This window comes from Melanotaenia boesemani, chromosome 2 (assembly GCF_017639745.1).
Source record: "Melanotaenia boesemani isolate fMelBoe1 chromosome 2, fMelBoe1.pri, whole genome shotgun sequence".
In the NCBI taxonomy this organism is placed as follows: Eukaryota; Metazoa; Chordata; class Actinopteri; order Atheriniformes; family Melanotaeniidae; genus Melanotaenia; species Melanotaenia boesemani.
This window is the reverse complement of record NC_055683.1, coordinates 35,107,132-35,126,864: the sequence shown is the minus strand read 5'-3', so window position 1 is coordinate 35,126,864 and position 19,733 is coordinate 35,107,132. Positions and strand designations below refer to the sequence as shown.

At 37.8% G+C, this 19,733-nt stretch overlaps 2 protein-coding genes across 2 annotated transcripts; one reads left to right on the top strand and one right to left on the bottom strand.

Annotated features, from left to right (window-relative positions):
* Window positions 1-1,271: 1,271 nt before the first annotated feature.
* rcvrna (recoverin a) lies at window positions 1,272-2,786 on the bottom strand. Its single transcript, XM_041974178.1, has 3 exons — window positions 2,371-2,786; window positions 1,685-1,796; window positions 1,272-1,603 (listed from the first exon to the last, which is right to left on the bottom strand). The coding sequence occupies exons 1-3, from the start codon at window positions 2,749-2,751 to the stop codon at window positions 1,485-1,487; spliced, it is 612 nt and encodes a 203-aa protein (XP_041830112.1). The 5' UTR covers window positions 2,752-2,786; the 3' UTR covers window positions 1,272-1,484.
* Window positions 2,787-10,147: 7,361 nt separating this feature from the next.
* LOC121632562 (germ cell-specific gene 1-like protein) lies at window positions 10,148-18,799 on the top strand. Its single transcript, XM_041974165.1, has 5 exons — window positions 10,148-10,451; window positions 11,891-11,938; window positions 13,517-13,669; window positions 17,053-17,164; window positions 17,382-18,799. The coding sequence occupies exons 1-5, from the start codon at window positions 10,148-10,150 to the stop codon at window positions 17,683-17,685; spliced, it is 921 nt and encodes a 306-aa protein (XP_041830099.1). The 3' UTR covers window positions 17,686-18,799.
* The last annotated feature ends 934 nt before the right edge of the window (window positions 18,800-19,733 follow it).

The window sequence follows — 19,733 nt, the reverse complement described above, 5'->3', positions numbered from 1 at the left end:
TAATTTGTAGTCTCGTAATTTTATCATTTTAAAAAAAATCACTTTACCTTATTTAATTCTTTCATTAATATAAATTACTATATTTTTTAGCATTTCTTTCAAGTGTTTGTTAATAACATTTATGAATATTTGCATACATATTATATTATTGCATACAACACAATTACTAATGGTTTTATATTGACTGGAAAAACGGGTATCACCCATCTCTACTTGTACACTTTCCACAGTAACTAGCTAAAGGGAGGGTCTTTAAAGGAGGAGGGCTGTAGCACAGCGGAGAGGGAGTGGGAGGGGCCTATAAGTTGTATTCTTTCAAATTTTTCCAAGTTCATACTCTTTTCTTCAGTGTACCAAATTCTGCTTTATTTAAAACATGGGGAAAATAACTAATAAAATTTTATGAGAATAAAATAAATAAAAAAAAACTGACTTCTTCAAGCCACATAAATCATTTTCATGTTATTTTAATTTTTAAATCTTTTTTTTTTTTTTTTTAACAAACATTTATGAGAGAATATCTACTTTTGGCAAGTAGTTACCGTCAATGATACAGAAAACTAGAAGAAAATAGTGTACCTGCAACTAAATATAATGAATCTGAAATAGAAAGTGTCTCCAAAGCCTATATAATCAGAACAAGCATAAGTAATTGTTTTAGTTTTTTGTCATTTATTATTCATCACTGAAGGCAAATGTATTTAATGAATATGCACTGTCATTGTATACGCCATGCTTAAATATTTCTTCTAATATATTGTCCTGATACAGTCATTACCCATTAAATGACCTAAAATCGTTTACACTATAAAAAAAAAATACAAAAAAAAACCAAACAAACCAAAAACAAAGTGGCAATGAGATAGATTTGAGTTGTACAGTGTGGTATATACAACTAATGGAGTATATTCAAGCAGTGTATTGTCTCCCGTGTCAAGCCCATATTATCCTAACTGGATACCCGAGTAAGGAGGTTGTTTGTTTCAAGTGACCTTCAGCTCCTAATAGGATTGGCTGATTCAGGCGGATTGTTAACCTGAGCCTAATTCTCTTCATAAGAAGCTCTGGCTATGACTTTTTCTCAATTAACCTAATGAGTGAATCCAAATATGAGAAAACCTGCTGGGAAGCTGCCAGAGTGAAGAAGACTGGCAAGCAAACACTCAAGGTGGCAGCAGAAGGGATTAGGATGCAAGAAATTTACCTGCTGTCACAGATTTAAGAAAAAAACACAGCTAGCAAGAATTGCTAGTCCAAAGTGTAACATCTAAACTGTGCAGCTACAGATATTCTCCAAAGATCGAATATTTCCTACCATCAAATCAGATAATTTAATTAGTTTTCAGGGTACAAAGTCAAGTAAAACACTGCTGTAACAGCATCACATGGAGAGAAATGTAGCTCAAACTGATGTTAAAATGTAAACAGAAAATGAAAGTCTTAGAACCATGCAAAGACAGCTTTTTCTGCCGCCTTTTTCTGTATTATTGCTTCTTCTCTTTCAGTTTGTCTTTAATTTTCTGTGGTTCGTCATATTGTATTAAGCGCAGGATGTCCTTGTTGTCCATCACGCCCTGAATGAATTCTCCCTCTGAGATTTTATCTGTAAAGACAACAGAAAAAGGCAAGTGTCAACAAATGCTGCTACTTCTTCAGTTTTAAGCAAACTTTTGTCTTAAATTACCATTTTCCTTCTTCCCAAAAAATGTCCAGATTTTTTCAGCCCTCTTCTCTGGTGTGTTTTCGTCTTCGGGGAGGTTCTTCTGGTCATCAGCAGGGATCATGTTGAATATTGACTGCAGGAGAGGAATATGGCTTTAAGATGCCTTCAGTGGTGGTAAATCCAATTATGAATTTTAAATGATTAAAGAAAGAGTACAGAATGATTTATATATAAAGTGTGGTATGCAACATGTGTTAGTTCCAGCGGCTCAGATATGATAGCCAGTTCCTTTTTCATGTCTTGTATCAGCATTAGTTGAAAATTTCAGGGTTGTAAATAACTAAATCTGGACAAATGAAATAAGTGCTTTTAAAAAACATAAAAAAGGCAGGAATACTCTCTGATTAGCAATTAAATTGTTTAGCAAAATAACTCATGAACTCACAGTTTTACAACCCAAGAGAGCAGTTTTCTTCTATTTTATAAACTATGTATAAGGAAATAAAAGATCTACCAAACACAAACAGCAAATAAACTCCATTTACGCCCTTTTTTTGTTTTGCTAAGCTGTGGAACAGTTTAAGCAAAAGCCCAATGAAGAAAGAAAAACATTAAATAATTACTAAACACATGATGGGATTTTTGGGAAAATATACCTCTAAAGAAGTAGATATGCTTCTTCAATATTAATAATAAATTATGCGTACCCTAACAATCTCTTGGATTTCATTTTTGCTGATGGTTCCATTGCCGTCCACGTCATAGAGGGCAAAGGCCCACTCCAGCTTCTGCAGAGTCTTTCCTCCAGAGGTGAGATGCAACGCGACAATGTACTCCTTAAAGTCCAATGTGCCATCTGCATTGGTGTCAAAACTTCTGAATACATGCCTTGCATATGCTGTGGGGTCTGCGCCTGGGAAAAAGCTGGCATAGATGCCCTCAAACTGTTCCTTGGTGATCTTCCCTGTGGGACACTCTTTCAGAAATGACTGGTACCAGGTGCAGAGCTCAACCTCGCTGTATTTGGTGTTGGACTTCAGTTCTTCCAGGAGCTCCTTTGACAGAGCACTGCTCTTTGTATTTCCCATCCTGCTCAATAAGGTGGAAAACTTTACCCTTCTTCCTCCTCTCCCGTGTTTGAGGAATAAACTTCTGCAGAGCTCGATGGCAATTCTCTGCCTCGCTGCTAAATGAGATTATGGTCATCACTAACTAAATCCAGACAGCTGTCCTTAAGAGGATAACCTCGTCACAGTGTTATGGCACCTTTGTGGAAGACGTGTTTAAATACAGAAGGTTAAAGCAGAAGTTTAACTCTTCTTTATATGTAAACCTTAAAGTCTTTTAGGGTGCAAGCGGATATAAACACATCGGTTGTTTTAAACATGCATAATGGCTGATTCAGCAAAGAAACACAAGAAGACATTATTTGGAGAAAGAAAAGAAAAGAATGAGAGGGACAGAGCAAGATAACACTGTATTTTACTGGCTGGATAGAGCTCAGAGTACATGTAAGATGCAAGATGGAAGCTAAATTAGCCAAAAATAGGGAGCATGTCACTGAGAAAATCTACAAATATTCTAGTGTGTCTTGAAGTGGACCAAAACACCGGAACTACATCACGCAGTTACAACAACTGCTCACAAGGGGGCGACATTCTCTTAAACAACCAGATAAAATAAGAAGAAAATTTGACTTGTTTATTGGTCAGGACCTAAGACTTCTTGTTTATTGCAAGTGAAAAATAGAGCAACAATAAATTTATTCAGTCTTGTGGTTTATTTTAAATTTGGTGTTCAAATCTCATGCAGTTTTCACCAGAATATATCCATTATGAGCAGCAAGAGAGCCAGAGACATGTTGCTCTATGACACTTCCTACATCACTTTCTCTCTGGTTCAAAGTGCCAGATAGTGGTGTTCACTCATTTTCTTTCCGATCTGATACCAAGTAAAATAAAAGCCAGTATCGTCGATTTCGATCCGATACAGATAATTTGTCCAGAAACTTATTGTGTTTGGAAATTCACTTTCAAAGCACCCAACACTGAGGGGAAAGGAAGTGGTAGTTACATTTTTATAGAATACTTTGTGAATCAAACTGAAATTACCAGTGAAATGCATAAATAAATATATAAATGTCACAATAATTAAATGTTTGCCAACACCTACATATTAAAATATTTATTCAACCATTTGTCTAAACAAATGAGAGGGATTGATGTTACTGTCTTTCTATCCTATTAAATATTTTTCATCTGTATTTTTAAAAACCATACAATGACTGTTGACTGAATATTTAATGACACCAGCCTCTGCAACATCCTCACACACTAAATCTGGGCCTGATGAATTGATGTAAACAGATCTCAGGGACATGTGTCACTCCAAGCTGAACTTATACAGATATTTATTGCACATTTAATACTGCACATAACAAAACAGGATGCAATAGACTTTAGAATGAGGGGAACTCCTGTTGTTTGAACATCAACACAAAAACCTAAACCTAGCAGACAGCTGAAAATCACTTTCCCAAAATGTAGCACCAGTGGTACACAGCTCTACATTTACTTCCTCTGAATAGTGGTTAGTACCTGCCTGCAGCATCAAAGGACTCCAAGAGTGATGTGTGTAACCCTTGCAGCACCTGTCTTACTAATTTTCTCCTCTTTTTGATGTGATTTTGCCAGGCAGAAGAAAAAGTAGTTCCTGATGCCTGATATTACAGTTACTTTCTACTATATTCTAGTTCAATCTAGAGTATTTTTCCCCCAAATCAGTAAAATATAGATATTTTAACATGAGAATCGATTCTGGAACATAAAAAGCTGCTATCGGTAGTATCTATATTTTGGTATTGATCGGCATGTCATTACTATGATGACAGAAAAAACATATGGTCTTTATCAGATCTTTGATTTCCTGCAACCTGCATATTACACTGTGTCATAATTTAACTAAGAAAAACTCTGGATGAACCTTCAGTGGACTGGTGACCTGTCCAGGGTATAACCTGCCTCTCTCTCCTAGGACCAGCTGGTAAAGCCTCCAGCCCATCCAAAACCTCTGCATAGGGATAAGCAATCATAGAAAACGGATGGATAGACAATGCAAAAGCAGTTTGTGAAGATGCACTTGATTAACTATCATCATAAGTGTGAGCACCTCTGTACGTTTTCTGCAGTTTTCTGATCTGATCAGATGTCAAGGAGGAAAGACATCAGCGATGATCTGCAATAGTCCAATGTTAGTAACAAAAGCACGGACTAGTTTTTTTCTGCATCATTCTAAGACAGGATGTCCTTTATTTAAACAATGTTACGTAGGTGGAGGAAGGTAGTTCTAGAAACCTGTTCTATATCTGAGTCAAAGGACAAATCCTTGTCAAAAATAAGTTGTTTATTTTCTATAGTACTGAAAGAAGGGTAATACCATCCAGATTAATTACAAAGTTAAACAATTTTTTAAAGGGAGAAAATTCAGTCATCCAGGCCTTTATGTCTAATATCTAATGCTGAGTTTTTAAAATATAGGCAAAGCCAAAATTAATAAAGGCAGATCTTTTGTTCTGTGTTATATTTTAGAATAATATAACATGGTTTTTAGTCAAGATTCAGCAGTCTGATGAGTTGAAAACAAGGCAGGGATATCGGCTAGAGCAAGGCAGTGGTAGGGATGATACTGATCAGAGGCTGGGGGTCTTTGTTCAGCCCCCCGTAGTGATGACTGCTCATGCACAATGAGATGAGATTATCTGCATCTTCACTATAATAATCTCTGGCCAGATTACAAGACCATCTGCTGCGCTGGCTCTAAAACCAAAGAGAGCGAAGGTAATTAAAGAAATGAGATGAGTTTGACTGTTAAAAAAAATGGATGGAACAAGATGAGAGAAACTGGCAATTGATATAAGACATAAGAAAAGACTTTAAATGTAGATTTCTGCACACAAGTGCAAAAATAAAAGGCTATGGGCTAAATAAAAGGTATATCTTGGCCTAGTCTGGACCAAGTAATGGTCAAGTAATACTGATGGTCAGTGTTGGGCAATGAAGAGAGACCACAGAATTTTGTATGTCCGAAAATATTAGCGTCTGACAATGCTTTTCTTCATATGTTTTTTTTGTATGTGTTGGGGTGCACTTGTGGGATTGGGGGCTTGATGTTATTGTGATCAATGAAAAGGGGAGCCCTGCAGAAAAAGGGTTTAGGCTTTAGTCTGACTCCAACTGGAGTCTTATTGAGGTGAGAGTTAATTTAGACTACTATTTTCATGAATGCACTCACATCCTCAGTACTCGCAGGGACTGCCTGAGAGGGGTGTAGGGAAAGACTATGAGTTGTGTAACAAAGCTCCTGGAGGATGAATGAATGGTGAAACTACTTATGCAGACTCTGTAGAACCTGTTTATCCTGCTGCAGAGTATAAACTGGAGCTTTTCGGATTTATTTCTCACTAATAATTTTATGAGGAATTTCCAGGACAATGATGTATTGGTATTCTGCTTTTAGAGTGAGAATGTGCTGAAAAGGTCCTCCCACAAGTCTGGGTTCCAAGCATTCATTTATCCAAACAGTGTTTCTTTGGCTGTAAATGACGCTTCATATCCATACAGAGCAGAGAAGTTCCTTCACTTTGAACAAATTAATGTTTCCATGAACTATAAAACCAAAAACTATTATGTAATTTTTTGTTTGTTTGTTTGAATGCATTGCTTAGTATATGATATATATATCTGGATATATTGTCAATGGTATTGTACATTAATCTACGGTAATCTCTTTTACTGAATGCGTCAGGGACCAAGAGGTCGCTGCTCATGTCTGACACAGCAGTAAACAAAGAGGCCCACGGCTAATCCTGCAGCATCCAGTGTGAGGTAAAGCCAACAGCTATGGTGATTAAAAGGACAATAAATACCATTTAAATCAATTTCTCTCTAAAAATTTAAAGCTAGGGAACTAATTCCATGTTTGCATAACATCTGTACATAACCTGCAACCCTGCATATCTACCTTTACAAAATCCAATTAAGAAACCCCAAATCAACCTTTAACCCTTTTAAATATCAACACATAGTTTTACATAATCATTTAATATTAATAATTCCAAGAGCAAAACTTTGAACATTGCTATTTTGAAACTAGAGGCAATCATTCAAAACTCACATCTGTCAGCCATGTACTCCTGGTACAGCATTATGTAATATTCACCAGACATCAGGCTTACTTCTTCATCAGATGTAACGCTCGGCTTATTTATCTTGTGTTTATATCCTTTGTTACATGGAAGCTAATGTTCAGAATAATCTCCTTATTTTCAGGGGAATTGCTCAGATGCAACAACTGCATGTACAGTTCAGTTTAGATATAAACTGACTAAGCAATGCATACTTTACAGGAGCATGTACTCAACGAAGGAAGGAAAAACTTTTCTGCAGGTGTTTCTGCACAAAACTACTTTGAGAAATTGCTGCTGATGGTGAAGTTTTGCAGTCAAATTAAATGAAAGCAATTTTTTAATACATATACAGAAGAAATAGGTGGTTAAATGGTGTATTATTTATTATGTGAATTAGAATATATGGTGGAAATGACGTTCCTCTTCCACGGTATGACGGTTTGCAACTCTTTAAATTTTCTGTGCAGCACAGTTGTCTAACATAAAACAAATTGGGACTACATGAGTTTTTTTTTTTTTTTTTTTTTTTTTTTGGCTTGAATCACAATAATCCGTAAATGATTGTTTTATCTTATCTTGCAGTTTATGAGAGTTTGACCTTTTGTATCCAGTTTTGATTGACAAGGTTATTGTTGCAGAGAGCAGAAACTGAGGGGATGTCATTAGGGACTTTATTCAGAATTACAATACATGTTAAAAATAAATCCAAGCTCATTCAAAAACTACACTAAACTTTTTTTTTTTTTTTTGCGTGCAGAACACTCAACGCTCAAGAGTAACGATGCAAAAATAGGTTCGCAAGTGAAACATGTTCATACATTTTAAAATCTTAGAGAGAAAGACCACTGATGACTGATGCTGGCTCAAGTATATCTAGCTCCAATATGTACGGCACATTGATCCACTGTGGTTGTTTTAAAGAACTGGATTGGAATAGATTAAGTGATTTTTTTTCCATGAATCACAATAACCATGTTATCAAGATTTATTTGTGTGATTTTTTTTTTTGTACTTTATTACATATCTCAAATCCAGAGAGAAACCCACTTAAAAAAATAAAATAAATAATTTCACAGAGCAGTTATATAACAAGTGTCAAACCATTCACACTTTCTGACTTGTAAATTTAAAGACATACTACGTAAATTTTCAACCTTAAAACTGTGTGTTCTGGACTCAGTTGATGGTACAGTGACATCTATTATGTGCATTTCTGGAGCCATTGCTGCCCAGCAGCGTCCTCAGGCTGAGAAACCACTTTTTCTTCCAGGAGACCGCGTGGTGTTGCTGTTGACTTTCACTTTACGCACTGCGTCACATGCTAGCAAGCAGAAACACACCGGCCACTTTGAACCAGAGAAAGGGACTTGAGTCTTAAGCTGCAATTCCAGTGACTTGGACTCTCACACAAAAGACTTGAGACTGGACTCAGACTAAGACTGCTGGTGCAATCAATCAAAACTAAAGCAGCGCTGGTGAATAGCAGCAGAAGCACTGTTGTAATTTTTGGATATTAAGAACACAATAAAAGGGACAAATGTAAGAGCAGCAAACTTGAACATCTGTGGTATAAAAATCCAGGAAGCTGAATCCACCACATCCACCTTTAAACACACCTGGAGAGGTTAGTCACTGTAATATGAAAACTAATGTTAGCATCTATGCTAGCAACAAGCCTAGTGCCATAGTGACGCAAAAGCTAGCTTGTGTGATGGAAACCTGAGGTTCCATCGCCACCACTAGTCATATAGGTGTTACTGGAATGATTGGCAGAGATGAATTAAAATGACCACAAATATTAATTGATAGTTTTATTGAAATTTAAAGTAAAAATGTTGGTGCTTGTTTACAATGGGGGACTAGCCATCCTGCCTGTGTAAAGAGAACTTAAATGACTATTGTAAGATTTTAACAAACAACATTTTGATACTTATATTTACTTTATTCTATTTCAAAGTGTGTAAAATGATAAGCTCAAGAAACAATGGCAATACTCACCTCTTGTCTTCTTGGCAGGGCAGGGGATGTAAAAGAGGAAAGTAGTTTAAATTAATTAAGTGTGTACTTGAAGTATGCTGCAAAATCAGTAACTGAACTATGTATAGGTTTGTATTGTATCTATGTGAACATTTATTCATGATTTGCTTGACAGGTTGTTATTTTATGTAGATATTTTTGTGGATACTTTTAAGCTTTTGAAGTCTAGTCCCACCTCAATACGTTGTTCAAGCTAATTACCTGCAACAGGAGGGTATAAAAGCCCTTAGCTGCTCTTTGGAAAGTGATGATGGTTGTGGTGAAGATAGTTAATAAATTTTGCTAATCATGGCTTAAATGGACACCAGTCTCACGCCTCTTCTTAAAAACTGTTGTGATCACCCGCCAAATTGTTACTATTTTTGTACTAAAATAATGTTACCTCCGTCATATTATGTTAAGAGCACATTTACTAATTTGAATAGATTTCCATGGCCATCTACCAGTCGGCAGGCGATGCATGGCAGATTATTTATTAAACTGAGCTAAAAGTGACTTGCGACTCGTGAAAAACTCTGCTTTAAACTAAATGTGATATGTTTGATCTGTAGAAAAAAAAATAGTGTTATGAATAAAAGATTATAGCGAAGAAAAGACAAATGAAGCAGAGGTTTCCTCTCAGTATCAGTCATCTCCTCTACGTACTTCTGTGAGTAAATTGTCTTTGTGAATTTCACATTGGCAGGCTATGAGCCATGAAGAGATTTGCCCTGCACACAAACACACACATACACACACATTATGGATGGATTTTCATATCAGACTTTGAATATTATGTCACTGGTCTCAGTAAAACAGGCTCTTGCTCTTCTGTCTGTGGCTGCAATCAGTTTGCAAAAGCAGAGAAATGTAAGCAGTGAGAGCCTTGTTTGGGATTTTATCCGAGTTCACTGTATTTTCAACGGAAGTCTGGAACATAATTTGCCATTTGTTATGGATGATATTGCATGAAAGGATTTGTTGAAGGGGAGGAGCGATGAGGTTGTACAAACAGCACAGACCAAAGAGTCGAGGAGTTCAAATGAAGCAGGGGAAGACCAGGACTGCCATGGGTTTCTTTTGTTTCTGTAGAAGTACCAAGAAGGAGTCCTGTAAACAAGATCTGGTGGACAGATGCTCACGATTCTCACCCAAGGAGCCCCAAATTCAACAAGATTACGAAGATTTGACATATCTACTGGGAGGCAAAACACTGTGGCTACATACCGAAAGCCAGGATTAGTTGCCTTTTTCATTTCATCTTTTCTGGCCTGGCCTCGATCATGAGGCTAGAGCGCGGACAGCGAGCTTCCCTGGCGATTACCCTCAACTTTGTGGCATTCGCTTTTGCCATATCAGCAGTGAGCACCAACTACTGGTGCGAGGGGACCAGGAAGGTGCCCAAGCCCTTCTGCACGGGGCCACCGTTGAAGGTAAAGCAGTGGTTCTGTATCCGCTTCAACAGCTCCAACCTCAACGACAGCCGACAGGTGCAGTACATCTTTGAGACGGGAGAGGAGAAGTTCCTCATGAGGAAGTTTCACACGGGAATATTTTTCTCCTGTGAGCAGGCCGTTGATATGAACGGTAAGACAAATGTGAGATCTTCAGCAGCAAGTGATGTGCTGTGTTAATATTAGCAAACTTAACAGGTTGGCATCAATTAATTTTACATGCAAACAAGTATTTACAATATATTTCCCACAACAGCAGTGTGACGGCATTTTAAAACATGTAGATTGACAGAGAAGATATCTAAATATTTTTTATTTCAAAGGCTTCTGCAACAATTTGTTCAATAGCACAGGTATCATGAAGGTAGAAAAGGAAGGTATGTCGAAGGTAAAGGCAGGGCTATTCAGTTTGTTCCCACGAGGGCCGCAGTCCTGCAGGTTTTCAGTGTTTTCCTGCTCCAACACACCTGGAGACACACCAAATTAAATAGCTCTGGTTTAGGCTGAGCAGCAAGCTATGAATGCACAGATGTAAAAATAAAAAAAGTAACTTTTAAGGCACATAAGTAGCAGTTTGGTAACAGAAGAAAAATAATTTGGTGGAAGTGGAGCTCTAAAAATATCAGGATATATCTGAAAATGAAAAAAAAAGTAATTTTCTTCAGCAGCTTTGTTGATATTCCACCATTGTTCTTGTAGGGTGTATTCCTGGTGAGATTCGGTTTCCAACCACAGAGGCTGCCAGATTAAAACCATTTCTTACAAGAAAGATGGCTCATCTTGTCTCAGAAGCTCTGGTAATAAGATGGAGTAAAATAATTTTATAAAAGTCCCCCATGGAGCCCCAGAAGTTACATTTCTGTTCAATTTTGTGTATACAAAGTAAAAAGCTAAATGCCACCAGTAGGGATTTCAGGCTCTCTGTGCCTTGGTGACAGCAGACTAGTAGTTGTTTGGCATCACTCTAAACAATAATCCCACAATCTTTAACTATTTGTCAACTAACCAAATTATAATAGTGAAATCAATGCATCATTGACTGGTATCAGTTTGATATCAGTACAGTCATTCATAGATACAGTAATCTTTTTTTTTTTTCCAATGAAGTAGATAATTTGCAAATATATCATCCACACCCATGCACAGCATTTAAACAGGTGTTTACTGTAGTGGACAAATTTTAAAATCTTGTAATATCCTCCATTATCACAATAACATTATTTTTTTATGATTGAAATCCTGAAATACCAGGTTTGTGAGTAAATCCCTGATAAAGAGTTAAAATCGGATAACTAAAAGAATCCAATAATTACATTTTCTCAAACAGTGTGTTTGTTTTAATCTTTCTTTTTCTTCATTTATTTATTTTTTTGTACACTTTTTTAAGCAAATATTGAAACTTAATTTTAATAAAAAGCAACAGCTTTGAAATTAAAGAAAACCATCAGTTCTTTTAAACCTGACATTTGCATAAAAATGTGTTTAAAAAAATATTGATTATTCAAATCAATAAAAAGAAGCTATTTGACATAATCGCAATTAAACCGTATTTTTTTCCTTTTTTTTTTACAGGGTTCAACTGTCGAGACTTTGCTGAAATTGCACCTGAACATGAACGAGGTGAGTACGTTCAGTCTGAACACAAATAATCTGTAGTGGAATAAAATTAAGTACTTTGTTATTGTCCTTACGTACTGTTTTTCAGTATCTGTACTTAACGTAAGTAAATTTAGTTGTGGATACATTTGAATTTTTCTTCATCACATTTTGCCGCAAATATTTTCTACTCCACTACATTTCTATAAATCAAATCAAACTTTTAAAGCACTTTTCATACAAAAGCAGCACAAAGTGCTTTACATAATAAAAACAATTTTTGAATATAAACATTAACCCACAAGTATAAAACGTTAAAGTTCAAGAACACACACCTGATCATACTCTGTTTACAACCCCCGCTCCTCTCTACACACATATAAACGTTGCTTTTAGTTCCTGTTTCTTTAACTTTAATTAATATAAGATTTTAACTGACAAACTGGTACGGAGGTCAAGTTCTGTGCTCCTGTGCTGGGATGTCCTCTGGTGCCTGTGGTGGTGGTGGGTGAGAGGAGATGTTAGCAAAGATGACACCCATCATGGACAACCCCTTCACCCTCTGCATGAGACCATGGGTACGCCAAGTAGCTTTAGTCAGAGACTAAAACATCCTTGCTGTAGGAAGGAGCGTTTTTCGTAGATCATTCATCCCAAAAGCAGTTAGACATGCATCATAATGTTATGAGTCACTCGGACACTTTACCTCCACTAGCACAACTTCACACACACATAATGCAATTCGTATGTGTGTAGACAGTTATGTATGTATGTGTATGTATATATGTGAAAATGTGTAAAAGTGGATGAATACACAATACATGTATGTGTATGGGTAGATATATGTTTATATGTGTATGTGTGTATGTATGTCCATACACATAGAAAGATATTACCTAATTACATATTTCCAAAACCCTTCCTCCATAATGCACACAATGTATGCTTATACACAGAACACCAGTTACTGTGGTATATCGTTTTTATTTGATTTTATTTGTATTTAATATTTGTCTTTCATATTTTGTTAGTCTGCTTTTCTTACTCTTTTTTTCTGTAATTGAGCCTTAGTAACACACAAATTTACCCATTGTAGGGGAAATAAATCAAGTTTTAATTAAGTCTTATCTCATCTTATCTTATCTTATCTTATACCATGGTCTGGGTGGATACTCGATTCTGATTGGCTGGAGGGTGTCCATTAAAAAGTGATAATGGACACCTGTAAAAGAAGTTCCAGCCAAATAGCCTTAATGCTGTAAATTATTGTGCTGACTAAATGGTAGTTGGTAACCATGACAACAGAAACTCAGACACTGGGCTGCAGGCGCGCCAGAGCAGAGCAGCCTGCAGGCTTATTGAACGAAGAGAGCCAGGATGAATAAATTACAAATAGCTTCCATTAGATGCTGCTGTCTGATTTTAGAAATTGGTGGATTTTAGATGATCTAATTCAGATCTCCAGATGTAGAAGGAACAAACCTGTTCTTCTCTGATGAATGCCTGCCTGACAACAAGTGGGATTAAGCGTCAGTGAGAAGGTAGTATAAGGACACTAAAACTCATTTCTGTACCTTTTTTTCCTTTTTTGTCTCACCCCAGGAGTACTGTGGTTATGTGTTGTGGGTGAGAGCCTGTACCTCAGCCTGCTCCTCACGGGCGGGGTTCTGATGATTCTGGAGCAGTGTCCATGCTTTAGTATCATGAATAAACTGAAAATCAGTGCCTTCGCTGCCATGTGCACTGCACTCTCAGGTAACTGAAACATTGAGCTTTGAAATGATCTTTTATCTCTCATGTTTTTGTTATTAATCTATATTTTTTAAAAAAAATGTCATGATGTTTTTCTTTTATTTATAAGGTTGTTGGGTAACTAATAAGTGAAATGAGTCAAAGCTGAAGCAAAGTGAAGACGTAGCATTCCATCTGTTTATTTCTGGTTTTTACACACATCTGCCACAGGAGCAATAAATAAGTACAAGACAGAGCAGGGCAGCAGGTCATGAGGCTGAGGCCGACAGTCAGAGCGAGTAACTGCACTGTGCCCACCACTGCCTCAGTGGATTTGCTGCTTTTTGGACTAATCGGATTGGAACCAGGGCAGTGGTTTTGGGATGTGCCAAGACCTGCACAGAGGAGCTCCCTACCACTCCCCCTCCTATTACACCCATCCCCCTCGTTGTTACGAGTTAATCCCAACGAAAGCAGCAATATTAAGGCTGACTGTTGGCTGAGGAAGGGCCAGAATCAGCCAGCCCAGCTCACCTCTGTCTCAGTTTGCTTTCACCCAATGTAGATTAAGTAATGTCCCTGCCTCTAAAGCAGATATCATCCATGGTTGTATTAACACGGGGGTTCCCATACATAAACAATCCCAGAGCAATATCTAGGTGCTGATTTTACATTTAATTCATTTTCTATGAAAAGCTGATAGAAATTATTAATTTTTCTTGATTTCTATTAAGTTTTTATCTTTATCCCAACTAAGATGAGGTATTTACAATTGAATTAAAAAAAATAACCAGAGCAAGGCTGTGTTCGAATGTCCACCCTACTACCTAACCCCTCGTTCACTACATAGGGCTGCACTATATAGCACACTACATAGTGCACTCATTCTTTTGGCGGTTCAGACATGAAGGTGCCTATTTTTTCCTTGCCGAAAAACCATGTGACTACCGCCATCACCACGGCAACCACAACCCGCGTCAAGATGTCATTACAAATCCAATCCAAAGTTGTGTGTAAATATTTTAATTTTTATTCCTTATGTTGTATTTTATTCTTTGTTTGTTTGCTCATAGGTAATTTCGCGCAGCTCAATTTTTTCACCTTCTTGGGCCATGTTGAGCTTCTGCCCGCAATGCATTGTGGTCTATATTAACCCATCTAGTGACCATCGATGCTCACTACTTTTCAAAATGCATTGTGGGTAATTTTGGGTGCCCTACTTTTTTCTCTCTGGACATTTGGACACTCCGACAAAATGGAGTGACCCCTATATAAGGCACTATGTAGGGTGTAGGGTGCACATTCGGACACAGACCTAGTCACTTTTAAATTTGAAATCATACTTCTGTCAACAGCTATCACCATTTACACTCACTTCAACAAAACATAAACAACAGGAGCACTCGGTTTCCATCTCCATTTTTGATTGAGAAAATATGAATGACAAAAGAAATGATGAAAAAATGTTAAACTACCACTATTAGGTGAAAAGCATTTGACCTTATTTAGATGACCTTATGTGACTAGCCAACATCTGCTAATATACTGGTGAATATCCATGATTGAGATATTTCTGGTTAGGAAAATTTCTTCTGTATAACAGCCTGTACCACCACCATCTGGTTCCACTATACAAATTACTTTATTAATTTAAAAGCCATTAATTGAAACGAGTCTGATTCACATTCATTTTGCTGCTTCTAAAAAATCTGCTTAAGATTTAAGTTGATTACCCTGGAACGGAGATGTCAGCTAAAATCAGGCAATTCTTAAATAAGATTTTGTTACCCACACCAGCTTAGGTTGCATCTAGTAGAAAAGACTCAAAACAAGTCATTTCTGCACTCAAATACTGGAATTGTTTGGTATCTTTGAAGAAGAAACATAGCAAATGGTAAACTATGTGTAAGTAATGTTAGCATGGCTAGCTAGCTAAACAACTCTAGCATTAGGGATATTGTACCAAAAGTAAAATCTGTCATCTAAAATATTGTTATATATTATATAGTGATGTAAATATTATGTGTTTCAAGTTGCTGCATGTTTCACTAGCTTGCTATTCACTAACTAGCAAGTTGTGTAAGCTAACCAATAACATAGCATTTAGTTTACTTGCGTTGACTTATTCAGTTCACTGTATAGAGGACTTGACAGAAAGTTGCAGATGCATTTTATATTCTTGAATCCAGTGTTTCATGTTCAGTTACATGTTGTATAAATGCTGCCCTGACAGTTAACCCTTATGTTAAAGTGATCTGCACCAGTTTTTGCAGTTCTTGGTTGAGAAAAAGTTGTAATTAACATCTCTTTCTACAGCTGTGGCAGTATGCATCTGTAACTATTTTAAGCTTTAACCAGATTTTGCTACAGCTTTTAGTCTTTAATATATACAGGATTTTGGGTCCCTACTAACCAAATTAGTAAAACTAAGGCACAGTCACACTGCATGCTGTGGATGATACAGCTCTGTTGGTCTCTTCAAGTTGTGACCTTTAGTCTGTACAAGAGCGGTTACCAGCTGAGTGTAAAACGGCTGGGATGAAAGTCAGCCCCTCCAAATCTCAGACCATGAGTGTCCCACTCACCACACACCTTTACACCGGTGCTGTTTCGTCCACTTTTAACTAACCCTGGTCCACTTCCACAGATTGCACGGTTTATTTAAAGCATTGTGAATGTTCAGTTGCAACTTGGTGCCATCGTTTCGGGGAATATTACCACCTTGTGAGTAGTTGTTGTAACTGCATGACTTTTTCCTGTACTTGTGTGAATGTGCTCTAAAGGTCCATTTATGCTCACTTACGTACATAATAGGTACGTCCGTTTCAAGAGATGTAATACGTTGCTTCCCTTCATACTTCCATGTGTCTTTTACGTTGCCATGGTAATGAAGTCAGTTCATCCACTAGTGGGCAGTGTTGAGTTATGAGTTCACGCCCACATTCTGACATCAGTTTCGGACACGTTAGTGGACGTAGTGCACGGCTATAAAGTTGTTTTTAACTGCCCAACACACTCACACAGTCTTTCTGGTAAACTCTCACCATCTCTACAGTTGCTGTTTCTTTCGCTAGTCGCATGTCAGCTATACTGCTCAACACTGATCCTGTGGCTTTCTGTGGTATTTCTCCATTAACTGCGTCAAGCAATGGATCGACAAGGCCCCTGAAAATGCACCAATTACAGGCGTAAACAACACAAGAGACAGACAAAAGTGTCCGTCCATCTGTGTATCCGTCTTCTACGTTGACCATAAATGGGCCTTGAGTCTCTGCCTCAAGCAGAAGAATTCAGGAGTGTTGCTGCTGAACAAGATGTCTGGGTTTGGCTCCTGAAACTGCTCGCTGATTGTTCTGTTATATAAGCAGTTTAATGCACAACACTAACAGATTTATTCTTCTTCACAGGCCTTTGTGGGATGGTGGCCCACATGATGTTTACCACCATATTCCACCTGGCTGTTTCTATGGGCCCAGAAGACTGGAGGCCCAAGACCTGGGACTACAGCTGGTCTTATGCGTAAGCACTTTTTATATCTCTTACCAAACCAGCTGGTTAGTTAAATCCAAATTCAGTTATTTTTCCCAAAAGGAACAGTATGCATTTGTTTTGTGTATTTACCTTTGATATATGGATCACTTCATTAACAAATGTGTAGTTAAAGATGGGACAGACTTTTTCTTTGAAAAAAAGGGATAATTGCTTTGTAAATCTGTTTTCTTCCTTCTTTTCTCAGCTTAGCATGGAGCTCCTTTGGCACCTGTATGGGTTCTGCTGTGACGGCACTGAACAGGTACACAAAGACTATCATAGAGTTTAAATTCAAGCGGCGGAACATCGAGAAGAACCTGATAATCAAACAGAAGATGATAGACCTGGACCTCCCAGATCAGATGTGGGACATGTACCTGACTGCTGTACCAGCTGATCCAGACACCCCACCAGAACTGCTGGTCAACGGTCACAAACCATCTACAGGATCGCCGTATGTGGTCGAAATGGACGATGAACCAGACCAGCACATAGAGGCGTATTGTTAAAACTAAACCAGGCATCCCTATTCTGGACTTGCCTTGAGTCTCGCCTAGATTTAAATATCTGAACCAGGAGAATATATTTCTCCCCCTGCCTCACATTTTATTTATATCTGCAAGGGCTGGATCCAGATGCTTTTCTTAGCAATAATCTAGCATGGTCAGCTTTCATATAACATGCTTTAATCAAGTCTTTCCATGCGACAGAGAAGAGGGCTGTGTTTTCAGCATTTTCACACTAAGCTGTGGCAGACTGTAGGATGAGCACGTTGCAGCACACATTCTTCATGATATCTGGTTCGGCTTCAGCCGAATCTGCCTTCTTTCATCCAAGATGCATCAGAAATTGTCTGGAGGGCGTTGCTTGGTAGCAACACAGTGAGAGGAACAGCAGACCTGGATGCAATCTCACTGTGTTGTATCATCATGGATGTCACACAGAACTGGCCCCTGGACCTGACTTTGTATAGAGCAATTGAAAACACTCAATGTTGGAAAGCTGTAAAGACACTAAACAGCCATAAAGAAGCACAAAACATTCATAAAATGACCAAAAATTGAAATTACTGAATTGATGACAGATGCACATGAAACAACCACAAAAAATGCATAAACAAATACAGGGAACAAAAGCAAAGCAAAGAACAAAAAAAACTGGGGCTTAAACATGTCTGTGTCTAGCGGCCTGTCATCTTCTAGTGAGTCCATTTGACTGCACATCAAAGAAGACTGAAATCATCAACATAATGTTTTTTGAGCTAAAACTGAGCAGAACAGAATGATTACTGATGTTCATTTGCCCTGAATAAAGGGTTTGAGTTGTGGGTTTTTAATGGGCTAACACGGACACCTATTGAAACTGAAGGAAATGATAACATGCAGCTGACTATTTACCTGTATTTAAGAAAAAGGTGATTCTGTATTTTACCACAGTGAGTCTGAAAGTGAAAACATAATGAAGAAGGTAAACATGGTTGTTTTTTCTCATTGAATGTAAGTTTCTCAAACAAATCAGCCTTCAAACTGAAGGGAAGGAAAAACAAAAAACAAAAAACAAAAATAAAACACCCAAATTCTATTAAAACCTATTGATACCAACTCATCATCAGCTCCTCCATTCAACTGTTTCTCAACTGCACATGAACCGGCTCTGCTGCTGTGGTGGAACATTTAATCTCATTAAGTGGAATGAGTCCAAGTTACACTGTGCTCACAGATTTTCTTTTTCATTCAAGACTGATGAGCATGTTGCAGAGAGACAGTCCAGCATTTCATTTTATACACACACGCACAAATACACACACACACACACACACACACACACACACACACACACACACATATATATATATATATCTATATATATATATAGATATATATATATATATGGTGACTGTGGAGACCATCGGAGTCCAGTGAACTAATTGTCATGTTTAGGAAAGCAGCTGGGGATGATCTGAGCTTTGTGACATGGTGCATTATCCTGCTGGAAGTAGGATCAGAAGATGCTCCACTGTGGTCATAAAGGGATGGACATGGTAAGCAACAATACTCAGTTAGGCTGTGGTGGTTAAACTAGGAAACATTGGTACTAAGGGACCCAAGTGGGCGAAGAACATATCCCCAACACTATTACACCACCAGCAGCCTGAAGCATTGATCCAAGGCAGGATGGATCCATGTTTTCATGATGTTTCCACCAAATTCTGAGCCTATCATCTGAATGTGGAGCTGAAATGGAGACTCATCAGACCAGCAACGTTTCTCCATCTTCTATTGTCCGGTGTTGGTAAGTCTATGTAAATTGTAGCCTCAGTTTCCTGTTCTTAGCTGACAGGAGGAACCCGGTGTGGTCTTCTGCTGCTGTAGCCCATCTGCTTCAAGGTTGGATGTGTTGTGTGTTCAGAGATGCTGTTCTACATATGTTGGTTGGAACCAGTGCTTATTTGACTTCCTGTTGCCTTTCTATCATCTCCAGTCTGCCAATTCTCCTCTGACCTCTGACATCAACACGACATTTTGGTCCAGACAACTGCTTCTCACTGGATATTTTC

Excerpts from the sequence above, each read along its gene's own strand:
- rcvrna (XM_041974178.1), bottom strand. The coding sequence starts at position 2,751 with ATGGGAAATACAAAGAGCAGTGCTCTGTCAAAGGAGCTCCTGGAAGAA. Across the intron at positions 1,797-2,370 it reads AAATCCAAGAGATTGTTAGG|TCAATATTCAACATGATCCC; the intron begins GTACGCATAATT and ends CCTCTCCTGCAG. Across the intron at positions 1,604-1,684 it reads TTTTGGGAAGAAGGAAAATG|ATAAAATCTCAGAGGGAGAA; the intron begins GTAATTTAAGAC and ends TTGTCTTTACAG.
- LOC121632562 (XM_041974165.1), top strand. The coding sequence starts at position 10,148 with ATGAGGCTAGAGCGCGGACAGCGAGCTTCCCTGGCGATTACCCTCAAC. Across the intron at positions 10,452-11,890 it reads GCAGGCCGTTGATATGAACG|GGTTCAACTGTCGAGACTTT; the intron begins GTAAGACAAATG and ends TTTTTTTTACAG. Across the intron at positions 13,670-17,052 it reads CATGTGCACTGCACTCTCAG|GCCTTTGTGGGATGGTGGCC; the intron begins GTAACTGAAACA and ends TCTTCTTCACAG.